At 36.4% G+C, this 14,460-nt stretch overlaps 1 protein-coding gene across 5 annotated transcripts in view; it reads right to left on the bottom strand.

Moving 5' to 3' along the window:
• LOC135127597 (serine/threonine-protein phosphatase 2B catalytic subunit 2-like) overlaps positions 1–2,844 on the bottom strand; it is a 130,682-nt gene extending 127,838 nt beyond the window's left edge. For 4 of the 5 annotated variants that reach the window (XM_064054089.1, XM_064054088.1, XM_064054087.1 and 1 more), the window contains exon 1: positions 2,659–2,844. In XM_064054089.1, the coding sequence (XP_063910159.1) occupies positions 2,659–2,707 (49 nt within the window). In that variant the 5' untranslated portion in view covers positions 2,708–2,844. The remainder of the gene's footprint in view (positions 1–2,658) is intronic. The other variant, XM_064054090.1, reaches the window with a different exon arrangement.
• Between the last annotated feature and the right edge of the window lie 11,616 nt (positions 2,845–14,460).

Below are 14,460 nucleotides of genomic sequence, written 5' to 3' on the forward strand. Positions count from 1 at the left end.
CTACTGGTTTTCTAAGCTACTTTACAGACAGCTCAGTTATTTGCCACGCCGATGCTCACATCTAGATTAAATGCTCGCAAAACGCGTAGATGTTCAGTTTGTGTCCGGGGAGATACAATGTTTCCCAGTAGGTACTCAGTACATAGAGTAGATGCTCAGGTATATAAGAGTAATAAATAATGAAGTAGGTACTTCGTACTTCGAATATGAGTATCTACTCAGTTTTATTCATACCACCCAATGTCTCGCTTCAATGTTTGATTATGTTGATTATGAGCATAACGCTGATCAACTTCCATATCCGAATTACCCATGAAATAAATCAATGCGGTTTGCACCTGAGGTAGTTCGTCGCACATTTGATTCGTGGACCTATGTGAGGTTCTCGTCTTCTCGGCATTTTAATGAACTTCATAAAACGACACAGAATTATTTTCACAGTCAATCAAATCTGTAAATTTTGTCTTGAGAATTTTAAAATATTGAAAACTTCAAATTAAATCCTCGAATAACGGTAAAGTTTGAGGTTTTGTCAAAACCAACAAAGTGAATATAGGTAAACAGATTGGCAGATCAAAATGAATAAGAAACTTCCGCAATATGTAATTAAATTTAACCAAGACTTTTCTTAAAATAAACGACGTTTCTTTTTTAAGAAAAAACAAAGAACGATTTCAAATGCAATATATGTACTTTTCGCAATCACACGGAAGAATTAGTTTTGTATGACACGTCAGTTAGACGACAGATCCATCAGAGACGCCAACTATTGACAGTAATTCGAAGTGGCGATTCCCATCCAAAATGTTTAGAATTTTTTAATTTTTTACTGTTCTTTTAAGTTATCCTTATTTTTTTTATTTATAAAGCATCCCCGTAATATAAAAAATGTTTCAAATCGGTCAAGCCGTTTTTGAGTCTTAGCGTGACTAATAGGAACAGCAATTGATTTTTATTTTATAGATGATTAATAAATGGGGGTTGGTGGTAGAAAGGTGAAAATTTAGGGTTGTGTGTATTTTTTGATGTCAAATCTTAAAAAAATAAAAATAAAAAAATTTGTCAAAAAAATAGAAAAAAATTTTTTAGGGTGGGCCACCCTTATCACTTAGGGGTTTAAAAAATAGTTTACAACCTATTGTCAGACCTACCGAATAGACATAAAAAATTTCATACAAATCGGTCTACCCATTTCGGAGAAGTTCGGTTACAAACATTGTGACGCGAGAATTTTATACATAATGCATTATTATTTTGGAACAAATTTCATTACCATAAAAAAGGTTCTACTGACTCGACCTTAAAAGATAGACATATGCTGTCGCGGACTTTTCTTTAGAACTTTTAGAAGGGAACAATTTCGTTATACATGATTTTTACGTAACTTTAACCGTTTAAGCAGCGTAAGCAACGGAAGCTGTCAAAGGAGGAATAATTATCCCGTTTTTCCGAATTTTTCATTGCTACTTCGCTCCTAATGATCGTAGCGTGATTTTATATAGCCTATATGTAGATATGATACATGGACTATCCAACACAAAAAGATTTTTTGAATTTGAACCAGTAGTTTCTGAGATTAGCGTGTTCAAATAAACAACAGCTTCAGCTTTATTATATAAGTATAGAAGTATAGATGTAGAAAGTTTTCCTTCATACAAAACGCTATTGACGGATAGAAGGCAGAATTTTCAGAATCTGAGTTAATTGTAAATTGTGCATATTTTGACAAAAATTTGTGCATACAAATCCGCCCTTTACAAAAAAAAGTCCTGAATAGACTATAGAATATTGCATTACCGGCACGAACAACATATACTAGATTTACTAGAATTGGCTCTCAAATTTGTCAGCAAGCAATGCTATAGTTTTAGTAACTAAAAAATATATATTAAGGTTAGTAGCAGTCTTTGGGCGGTTGCAATACCTCAACCAAAGGATACACTGTCATTACTCCTACACCCTTTTCGCCCCAGTTTTCGTCTTTTACCCATAGAACTCAGTTTCAAGCTGAAACAGCGACACGTCCGTCCCCGTCTTCGAAAGTTCCGTAAATGCAGAAATAACCCGCAAACCACCCAAACACATTTCAAGGCCCCCATCTGTGCAACGACACCGCTGCACTCTCAGCCGGCTCAAAAACAAATACATTTATTATCTAACCAGCGCAGCGCGACCACGCCACGGCATCGCCCGGACCAGATTGAGATTGAGACATAACCATTATGACACCTTCGCCATAAATCACGGGCCTACTCCGAGTCCCAGCGCCCAGTCCGCCCAAGTCAGCCCGAGTAAATAAATAAATAAATAAATATGAAGCGTCGCAGGAGCGTGTGACGACGAGACCGATTGAAACCCCGCTCCTGGTCCGACAGTGTCGTCGCGGCGCCCCGTCAAAAGTCCCTGGTGTTGTTGCCGCGGTGTAAACATTTAAATAGACGCAGCCAAATCAGGACCACCGCCGCAGCGTGGCCAGCCCGACCCTGGGCGGCTGGCAGCGGCGTATCTGGTGGTGTTCCAGCGGCGGCGGTGACGGCGGCGGCCTCCTCCACGTTAAAACTGTCACAATATTAGCGAAATCAATAGTCATGGCGCCTAGAAAATCAATCCCGCGAACGAAATGCGCGAGCGGTCAGTTCAAGCGACAACATCACTGACCTTGTATCATACGTTGCGTGGTCGACAGCTTCTGGTTGTTCGAAGACATCTCTTCAAGTAATTTTATACACTTTAAACTATAAACATCGGATTTTCCTCGCACAATAATACACTCACCGTAACACAGCTCTATATTCTACTCAAGATGGGGCGACGAGCGCGGCCCAGCCAGAGCTCTCAGCTGTGCGCACGTCGCTCGCGTCGGATCATTGCTGCTGTGCCGACGGCGGGCGGCGAGAGAGCGGGGGCGGGATCTGGCGGCGCGCGGCGGAACGACGGCGGGCCGCCAGCAGGAAGCGACGGGGCTAGCAGGAGAAGTCGAGCGAGTCGAAGCAACACCGACAGGTGGCGCCACGGCGAAAACTCTGACATAGATAAATAATACTACGTAAATAGAATGCAAACTCCCATTTGATTTTTGGTCTCAATAAAAATAAACGCCCCCTGGTGCCTTGTGGCCGGTGCTAAAGCATGAACTACTAGATGCGTCATTGCTGCATATTTTATAATTAATATTTTATTTTTATTATCACTAATAATATCAAAAACACAAAGTAGAATAATATACAATTTATTAGTATTGTCTACGATTTTTTGACTTTAATTTTTTTTGGTACATTATACAAGCGTTTTGATATAATGCATTTTTATGTGTGGAAACTCTTGTATCGCGACCGCTTAAAATTAAATTCAAACCTTTTACAAACGTAAAAATTGTTAAATATATAATTTTATTACATATTTCACTTTCAACTAATTCCTTATGTTCACAATGAAACGAAAATTTGACATGATGAGATACTATAAACGAAATTTTGTTTTTGATGTTGTCGAAAGATGTACAATTGTTTAAAACGATTCTTGAAATATTATAAATTCTGTTAATGTTTTTTATAAAATCTAACTTACAATATTGCAATTTTCTGTTATTACAATTGTATTCTCTTATACGTATTAATTTGTAACATTGTTCGTCTTCCGAAAAATTGTTTAAAATTTGGGTTTTACAATATTCACACTTCAAATTTCTTAATGTTTTCGCAACCCAGCCAGACACATAACCAACAATACTTTTATGAAGATCTTTTTCTAAATTATATGGAGACAGTTTTGAAATGTACATATTCACGTTTAAAATTTCGTAACTCGTTTCATTTACTGAAGGTTGATTTATGTTTTTATCCACAAGTCTTTTAATATGAAATAAATCCGGTATGTTCGTTTTCTCACAGTTTGCGCCCACTGAATTTGAACTATAAAAATTGCATAATAATAGAGATTTGAAACTTTCCTTAAATTGGGCTGCCGTTAGATTAGTTGCTCGATTTCTTTGACTTCTGATTTTGCCAAAATAGTTTTCAATAACATCTTGATTTAAACATCTAGGTAAAAAATATTTGCACCTGCCCTGTTCTACTAAAATTGTATGTAAATCCACAAAACCTTCTAACGTTGCAATCCAGTTTTTTATACACGGAGGTACTACCATTTTTCCGGCCTCATCGACGAAATACATATCACCCAAAATTTTGATAGCTTCCTTCCAAAAATGTTTATGACCGGAAGATTTAAATACGCCCCCAGAAAATGGTTTTCCGCACCGTGGTTGAAAAGTACTGCCATTTACACTGTCGAAGAGCTTGTCAAAAAATTTTATAATTCGTGCTGTTCCCATTGCCTCGTGTGTTAAACTGCATTCGGCTGTAAAATTAAATTGTAAATGAATCAGTTAATTATTTTTAAATTTGTATTTACTAGATTTAACCAATAGCGTAATAGTCGATGCCATTGAGTGACTCAAAACTTGTGTCGCATAGCACACCTTCATCTTTTGAATTTTTTCCGGAATTACGTGGAGATCCGTAATTTTGTGTAGAGCCCGTAATTCTCCACATGTTTGATCACTGTAGTACGCATCGATTATATGTTTCCAATTTGCAACCAAAATTTCTTCGCTTGTTGTCCACACTAAATTTTTAGTAAGCAGATTGTTCCTAATACATTTAATTAAATGAGGCGTGTCATATAAGGGAATAATTTCTTGATCCCCTAATAAAATTCTTCTTTTAGGTTCCATCCCTTTATGTATATAACGTTGTTTCGACTCCTTTAGCAGAGAATTTATAGCTGCTTGGTTTGGTTGGCCTTGATCACAAATTGTAACCAGAATTTTGAATCCACAATTTTGTATTTTTTCAACCAGAGTTTTTATAATAGTTGTCAATATGTAAGATTTTGTAGACGAAAAAGAAAATGCAAAGTATATTGGCTGTTGCCATTTTTTAAACACTCCGCGAATGAAAAAAACAAGAACATGATCTGCTATCTGTAAATTTTGTTCAAATCCAAAATTTTGAAATCCGAAAAATGTATCCGTATATTTGTCATAGTCTATGTGGGGCATTATGGACATTTCATCAAAAATTAATGCACATATTCTATCTTGGTTATTTAATTTTGAAGCAGATTCTTTAAGATTGTCGAAAATTATTTTGTTTATACCAACGTCTACTGGAATTTTGTTCAACATAGACATAATTGTTTGACGTGAAGGCAGTGCAAAAATCTGTCTCATTTTTCTATAACATCTCCCAGACTGTTTATAAAACATTAATGCAAATAGTTTGGTTTGACATTTCGTCTTTTTAATTGTGATAAACAAAAATTTATAGCATCCTGACTTAAAATTTTGCTTTCTAATTTTACTTCAAATTTGGAGTATAATTTCAATCGTTGGCGATACGAAGCTACCTTAATTTTGTTTCTACGGGCTGTACGCGAAATATTCCTAGAATTTGAATGTAAATTTAGTATTCGAGAAGATTCTTGGTTTAAAGTTTCGTTTAGGGTTTCTCTCGAATTTCGAGATACTTCAGTACAAAATTTTTGAGAATCCAGTATAGAAATAGGGTTTACGGGATCATGGGTGTGTCTTTCGGGGTCGTTCATATTATCTGAAATTATTGTAAAAATTATCTATGGCATTCACTTGCACACAAATATTTACCATGCATAATTTGAATTGTAGGAATGGCAGTATTTTTAAGTTTTTGATTGGGGCCAAAATCCGTTTCTTTAAAATGTACATCGCAAAGAAAATATCCATTTTTATATATTTTCGTGGGATCTAATTTGCCTAAATTTGGATTCCCTGTCCGTTCCAACCAAATTTTAAAACGCTCGTTGTATTTGTAGGGGTTGGGAAAACGATGGCGTTTAATAATTTTAGTGTTTAGACATTTCAAAACACTGCATAGTTTCATATTTTACGCTTTGTTATCACGTATAATCACACAAATGACACTTTTATACTAATCATAAATGACATTAGTTTTTTTATTGTTTCTTAAAATTGGCTGTGGAAGTTGTCGCCAAGTAATTTTTGGAAAAAAATACTTTACTGCTATCAGTGCTATCTCTTATTATATGGCCGGTACATAAGCCTAGACACAAACCTGGGACACGCATTACAGCCGAGTTTGCATTCTATTTTACGTAGTATTATTTATCTATGAACTCTGAAATGTTTTAAAACTGAACCGCTTCGCATCATGCTTTTCCTTTAGTTACCCGTCCGTTGCAGATCTTAAAAATAATACACTTCGGTGTCTTCCACGCTCCATTATTACAGCCGTCTTCATTGGTGAACGGCTTGTCCTCTGCTCCAAAAACAATTTGTCGTTACTCGTAATTAATTTTATTCCTTCAACACAGAATTTCATCACGACATCATCCAGGCACAACAAGAACTCAACAAACTGTTTAATTTTTTTTTGCGCTGCCATAGTTGTAATTGACATTTTACGTTGACACGTGGCGTGTCGCAATGGCAATGAAAAAGAAAAATACAAACGAGGAATTTAAGCTTTAAAAATATAAATTGATTATCACAAAGTAATTACTATTAATTGATAATCATGTATCTAAAGTTATTATAACAAAAAGTGGCTCGAAATTTAAAAAAAGTGCAATTTAAGTTGTAATCTTAAATAGGGGAATTTGTTGATCAAAATTTGGATTTGTAGTAATTTGACAGTTGACACTATTCGGTGGTTTGGTTTACGTTGTTGACGACTATTATGTTATTACTGTTTGTTAGTAGTTCTTGTTAATTAAAAAAACCGTTCAAACTTGACGTTATTCGCAACCTCACGCTGAATCATAATCACAAGATTCTCTCTGATCTGGAGCCGTAAATAAAAATGTTTCCACTGGTAAGTATTTCAGACTTCTTGGGCTTGTGGCATTCTGCCGCTTTAAAAACGCTGTTAATTTATAAAATTTCGAATCATTTATGTTATGTTTGATGCCAAGAGTACTTTTCAGAACTGAATATATTGTCCACAGTGTGGATCTTTCATAATTTCCGACTTAATTTGGAAATAAACCAAGAGCGTCGTTTCAGATAATTCGCGTATTTTATTTTCTTCGCACCACTTGATGAATTTTTGATATTCGGCTTGATATGGGTTTGTGGATTTTGCAGTCAACAAATTTGCAGTTGCTTTATCTGCAATTTTCTGAATACGTGCACGAATTTCCATTTCAACTTTGAAATTCAAAGTCTAGCCCGGACAGATTGACAGATTGGTATTTGATGTATTTGGTAATAAATTCAATACCAATATAATTTCGGTTCAGTAATATTTATTCTTTTAGCGATTGAAAAATGTTATTTTTTCAAAAAGGCAGCGCAAAAAATATTGTATGATACTCGTGTGAAAACTCACTTACATACAGCGCTCGACTGCGTCTCGCGCCGTATTCCCGTTCGTTATGCAATGGACCGTTTTCAACACTTGTAACATAAATAACTATTCAATTTTAATTCTGATTTTACTCCCAATATTTCGAAAACATTGCCCGGTGGACCTAAACACCTAATCTGCCCGTCAAAATCTATACCCTGAATTTTTTCAGAATTTTTTGAGAACCTTTCGGCAATTTGGTATATAGATTCAGTGCAATTTACCGACCAATTTTCCACCAATTTTCATGAAAATTTTCGAAATTTTGCAAAATAAATTTTCTTGTAGATTTCGGGCCGTAGAAGTCATTTCCGCAAACATTTCTTCGATAACTCGATTGGTTTTCCCAGAATCGCCCTTTGAAATATAGATTCAATGCAATTTACCGACTAATTTTCCACCAATTTTCATGAAAATTTTCGAAATTTTACAAAATAAATTTTCTTGTAGATTTCGGGCCGTAGAAGTCATTTCCGCAAACATTTCTTCGATAACTCGATTGGTTTTCCCAGAATCGCCCTTTGAAATATAGATTCAATGCAATTTACCGACCAATTTTCCACCAATTTTGATGAAAATTTTCGAAATTGTACAAAATAAATTTTCTTGTAGATTTCGGGCCGTAGAAGTCATTTCCGCAAACATTTCTTCGATAACTCGATTGGTTTTCCCAGAATCGCCTTTTGAAATATAGATTTAATGCAATTTACCGACCAATTTTCCACCAATTTTCATGAAAATTTTCGAAATTTTACAAAATAAATTTTCTTGTAGATTTCGGGCCGTAGAAGTCACTTCCGCAAACATTTCTTCGATAACTCGATTGGTTTTCCCAGAATCGCCGGTTGAAATATAGATTCAATGCAATTTACCGACCAATTTTCCATCAATTTTCATGAAAATTTTCGAAATTTTACAAAATAAATTTTCTTGTAGATTTCGGGCCGTAGAAGTCATTTCCGCAAAAATTTCTTCGATAACTTGATTGGTTTTCCCAGAATCGCCCTTTGAAATATAGATTCAATGCAATTTACCGACCAATTTTCCATCAATTTTCATGAAAATTTTCGAAATTTTACAAAATAAATTTTCTTGTAGATTTCGGGCCGTAGAAGTCATTTCCGCAAACATTTCTTCGATAACTCGATTGGTTTTCCCAGAATCGCCTTTTGAAATATAGATTTAATGCAACTTACCGACCAATTTTCCACCAATTTTCATGAAAATTTTCGAAATTTTACAAAATAAATTTTCTTGTAGATTTCGGGCCGTAGAAGTCACTTCCGCAAACATTTCTTCGATAACTCGATTGGTTTTCCCAATTCGGAATCTTGCGACTCTGCAAGATTCCGATTCCGAATTGGCTTTTGACGTATCTCTTCAAATAAGCGAGAAAAATGCAAATTTGTGTGTCCCCCTTTTTTTTTAATTTTTCAAAATTGGTCCGTTTTCGACCGTGTTGGGTGTCATTTCACGCGGAACTTCTTCAGGATTGCGATTCCGTATTCGCTTTTGACGTATCTCTTCAAATAAGCGAGAAAAATGCAAATTTGTGAGCCCCCCTTTTTTTTAATTTTTCAAAATTGGTCCGTTTTCGACCGTGTTGGGTTTCATTTCACGCGGAATTTTCTCAGGATTGCGATTCCGTATTCGCTTTTGACGTATCTCTTCAAATAAGCGAGAAAAATGCAAATTTGTGTGCCCCCCTTTACTTTTAATTTTTCAAAATTGGTCCGTTTTCGACCGTGTTGGATGTCATTTCACGCGGAATTTCCTCAGGATTACGATTCCGTATTCGCTTTTGACGTATCTCTTCAAATAAGCGAGAAAAATGCAAATTTGTGTGCCCCCCTTTTTTTTTTAATTTTTCAAAATTGGTCCGATTTCGACCGTGTTGGGTTTCATTTCACGCGGAATTTCCTCAGGATTACGATTCCGTATTCGCTTTTGACGTATCTCTTCAAATAAGCGAGAAAAAATGCAAATTTGAGTGCCCCCCTTTTTTTTTAATTTTTCAAAATTGGTCCGTTTTCGACCGTGTTGGGTATCATTTCACGCGGAATTTCCTCAGGATTACGATTCCGTATTCGCTTTTGACATATCTCTTCAAATAAGCGAGAAAAATGCAAATTTGTGTGCCCCCCTTTTTTTTTTAATTTTTCAAAATTGGTCCGTTTTCGACCGTGTCGGGTATCATTTCACGCGGAATTACCTCAGGATTACGATTCCGTATTCGCTTTTGACGTATCTCTTCAAATAAACGAGAAAAATGCAAATATGTGTACCCCCCCTTTTTTTTAATTTTCAAAATTGTTCCGATTTCGACCGTGTTGGATTTCATTTCACGCGGAATTTCCTCAGGATTACGATTCCGTATTCGCTTTTGACGTATCTCTTCAAATAAGCGAGAAAAATGCAAATTTGTGTGCCCCCCTTTTTTTTTAATTTTTCAAAATTGGTCCGTTTTCGACCGTGTTGGGTATCATTTCACGCGGAATTACCTCAGGATTACGATTCCGTATTCGCTTTTGACGTATCTCTTCAAATAAACGAGAAAAATGCAAATATGTGTACCCCCCCTTTTTTTTAATTTTTAAAATTGTTCCGATTTCGACCGTGTTGGATTTCATTTCACGCGGAATTTCCTCAGGATTACGATTCCGTATTCGCTTTTGACGTATCTCTTCAAATAAGCGAGAAAAATGCAAATTTGTGTGCCCCCCTTTTTTTTTTAATTTTTCAAAATTGGTCCGTTTTCGACCGTGTTGGGTTTCATTTCACGCGGAATTTCCTCAAGATTACGATTCCGTATACGCTTTTGACGTATCTCTTCAAATAAGCGAGAAAAATGCAAATTTGTGTGCCCCCCTTTTTTTTTTAATTTTTTAAAATTGGTCCGTTTTCGACCGTGTTGGGTATCATTTCACGCGGAATTTCCTCAGGATTACGATTCCGTATTCGCTTTTGACGTATCTCTTCAAATAAGCGAGAAAAATGCAAATTTGTGTGCCCCCCTTTTTTTCTAATTTTTCAAAATTGGTCTGTTTTCGACCGTGTTGGGTATCATTTCACGCGGAATTTCCTCAGGATCACGATTCCGTATTCGCTTTTGACATATCTCTTCAAATAAGCGAGAAAAATGCAAATTTGTGGCCCCCCCCCTTTTTTTTTTAATTTTTCAAAATTGGTACGTTTTCGACCGTGTTGGGTTTCATTTCACGCGGAATTTCCTCAAGATTACGATTCCGTATTCGCTTTTGACGTATCTCTTCAAATAAGCGAGAAAAATGCAAATTTGTGTGCCCCCTTTTTTTTTAATTTTTCAAAATTGGTCCGTTTTCGACCGTGTTGGGTTTCATTTCACGCGGAATTTCCTCAAGATTACGATTCCGTATTCGCTTTTGACGTATCTCTTCAAATAAGCGAGAAAAAATTCAAATTTGAGTGCCCCCCTTTTTTTTTAATTTTTCAAAATTGGTCCTTTTTCGACCGTGTTGGGTTTCATTTCACGCGGAATTTCCTCAGGATTACGATTCCGTATTCGCTTTTGACGTATCTCTTCAAATAAGCGAGAAAAATGCAAATTTGGGGGCCCCCTTTTTTTTTAATTTTTCAAAATTGGTCCGTTTTCGACCGTGTTGGGTTTCATTTCACGCGGAATTTGCTCAGGATTACGATTCCGTATTCGCTTTTGACGTATCTCTTCAAATAAGCGAGAAAAATGCAAATTTGTGTGCCCCCCTTTTTTTTTTAATTTTTCAAAATTGGTCCGATTTCGACCGTGTTGGGTTTCATTTCACGCGGAATTTCCTCAGGATTACGATTCCGTATTCGCTTTTGACGTATCTCTTCAAATAAGCGAGAAAAATGCAAATTTGTGTGCCCCCTTTTTTTTTAATTTTTCAAAATTGGTCCGTTTTCGACCGTGTTGGGTTTCATTTCACGCGGAATTTCCTCAAGATTACGATTCCGTATTCGCTTTTGACGTATCTCTTCAAATAAGCGAGAAAAAATTCAAATTTGAGTGCCCCCCTTTTTTTTTAATTTTTCAAAATTGGTCCTTTTTCGACCGTGTTGGGTTTCATTTCACGCGGAATTTCCTCAGGATTACGATTCCGTATTCGCTTTTGACGTATCTCTTCAAATAAGCGAGAAAAATGCAAATTTGGGGGCCCCCTTTTTTTTTAATTTTTCAAAATTGGTCCGTTTTCGACCGTGTTGGGTTTCATTTCACGCGGAATTTGCTCAGGATTACGATTCCGTATTCGCTTTTGACGTATCTCTTCAAATAAGCGAGAAAAATGCAAATTTGTGTGCCCCCCTTTTTTTTTTAATTTTTCAAAATTGGTCCGATTTCGACCGTGTTGGGTTTCATTTCACGCGGAATTTCCTCAGGATTACGATTCCGTATTCGCTTTTGACGTATCTCTTCAAATAAGCGAGAAAAAATGCAAATTTGAGTGCCCCCCTTTTTTTTTAATTTTTCAAAATTGGTCCGTTTTCGACCGTGTTGGGTATCATTTCACGCGGAATTTCCTCAGGATTACGATTCCGTATTCGCTTTTGACATATCTCTTCAAATAAGCGAGAAAAATGCAAATTTGTGTGCCCCCCTTTTTTTTTTAATTTTTCAAAATTGGTCCGTTTTCGACCGTGTCGGGTATCATTTTACGCGGAATTACCTCAGGATTACGATTCCGTATTCGCTTTTGACGTATCTCTTCAAATAAACGAGAAAAATGCAAATATGTGTACCCCCCCTTTTTTTTAATTTTCAAAATTGTTCCGATTTCGACCGTGTTGGACTTCATTTCACGCGGAATTTCCTCAGGATTACGATTCCGTATTCGCTTTTGACGTATCTCTTCAAATAAGCGAGAAAAATGCAAATTTGTGTGCCCCCCTTTTTTTTTAATTTTTCAAAATTGGTCCGTTTTCGACCGTGTTGGGTATCATTTCACGCGGAATTACCTCAGGATTACGATTCCGTATTCGCTTTTGACGTATCTCTTCAAATAAACGAGAAAAATGCAAATATGTGTACCCCCCCTTTTTTTTAATTTTCAAAATTGTTCCGATTTCGACCGTGTTGCATTTCATTTCACGCGGAATTTCCTCAGGATTACGATTCCGTATTCGCTTTTGACGTATCTCTTCAAATAAGCGAGAAAAATGCAAATTTGTGTGCCCCCCTTTTTTTTTTAATTTTTCAAAATTGGTCCGTTTTCGACCGTGTTGGGTTTCATTTCACGCGGAATTACCTCAAGATTACGATTCCGTATACGCTTTTGACGTATCTCTTCAAATAAGCGAGAAAAATGCAAATTTGTGTGCCCCCCTTTTTTTTTTTAATTTTTTAAAATTGGTCCGTTTTCGACCGTGTTGGGTATCATTTCACGCGGAATTTCCTCAGGATTACGATTCCGTATTCGCTTTTGACGTATCTCTTCAAATAAGCGAGAAAAATGCAAATTTGTGTGCCCCCCTTTTTTTCTAATTTTTCAAAATTGGTCTGTTTTCGACCGTGTTGGGTATCATTTCACGCGGAATTTCCTCAGGATCACGATTCCGTATTCGCTTTTGACATATCTCTTCAAATAAGCGAGAAAAATGCAAATTTGTGGGCCCCCCCCTTTTTTTTTTTAATTTTTCAAAATTGGTCCGTTTTCGACCGTGTTGGGTTTCATTTCACGCGGAATTTCCTCAAGATTACGATTCCGTATTCGCTTTTGACGTATCTCTTCAAATAAGCGAGAAAAATGCAAATTTGTGTGCCCCCCTTTTTTTTTAATTTTTCAAAATTGGTCCGTTTTCGACCGTGTTGGGTTTCATTTCACGCGGAATTTCCTCAAGATTACGATTCCGTATTCGCTTTTGACGTATCTCTTCAAATAAGCGAGAAAAAATGCAAATTTGAGTACCCCCTTTTTTTTAATTTTTCAAAATTGGTCCGTTTTCGACCGTGTTGGGTATCATTTCACGCGGAATTTCCTCAGGATTACGATTCCGTATTCGCTTTTGACGTATCTCTTCAAATAAACGAGAAAAAAGCAAATATGTGTACCCCCCTTTTTTTTTAATTTTCAAAATTGTTCCAATTTCGACCGTGTTGGATTTCATTTCACGCGGAATTTCCTCAGGATTACGATTCCGTATTCGCTTTTGACGTATCTCTTCAAATAAGCGAGAAAAATGCAAATTTGTGTGCCCCCCTTTTTTTTTTAATTTTTCAAAATTGGTCCGTTTTCGACCGTGTTGGGTATCATTTCACGCGGAATTTCCTCAGGATTACGATTCCGTATTCGCTTTTGACGTATCTCTTCAAATAAGCGAGAAAAATGCAAATTTGTGTGCCCCCCTTTTTTTCTAATTTTTCAAAATTGGTCTGTTTTCGACCGTGTTGGGTATCATTTCACGCGGAATTTCCTCAGGATCACGATTCCGTATTCGCTTTTGACATATCTCTTCAAATAAGCGAGAAAAATGCAAATTTGTGGGCCCCCCCCTTTTTTTTTTAATTTTTCAAAATTGGTACGTTTTCGACCGTGTTGGGTTTCATTTCACGCGGAATTTCCTCAAGATTACGATTCCGTATTCGCTTTTGACGTATCTCTTCAAATAAGCGAGAAAAATGCAAATTTGTGTGCCCCCTTTTTTTTTAATTTTTCAAAATTGGTCCGTTTTCGACCGTGTTGGGTTTCATTTCACGCGGAATTTCCTCAAGATTACGATTCCGTATTCGCTTTTGACGTATCTCTTCAAATAAGCGAGAAAAAATTCAAATTTGAGTGCCCCCCTTTTTTTTTAATTTTTCAAAATTGGTCCTTTTTCGACCGTGTTGGGTTTCATTTCACGCGGAATTTCCTCAGGATTACGATTCCGTATTCGCTTTTGACGTATCTCTTCAAATAAGCGAGAAAAATGCAAATTTGGGGGCCCCCTTTTTTTTTAATTTTTCAAAATTGGTCCGTTTTCGACCGTGTTGGGTTTCATTTCACGCGGAATTTGCTCAGGATTACGATTCCGTATTCGCTTTTGACGTATCTCTTCAAAT

Source organism: Zophobas morio, unplaced genomic scaffold (assembly GCF_036711695.1).
Source record: "Zophobas morio isolate AGI-343-1 ecotype UQ-CSIRO unplaced genomic scaffold, CSIRO_AGI_Zmor_V1 ptg000012l, whole genome shotgun sequence".
In the NCBI taxonomy this organism is placed as follows: domain Eukaryota; kingdom Metazoa; phylum Arthropoda; class Insecta; order Coleoptera; family Tenebrionidae; genus Zophobas; species Zophobas morio.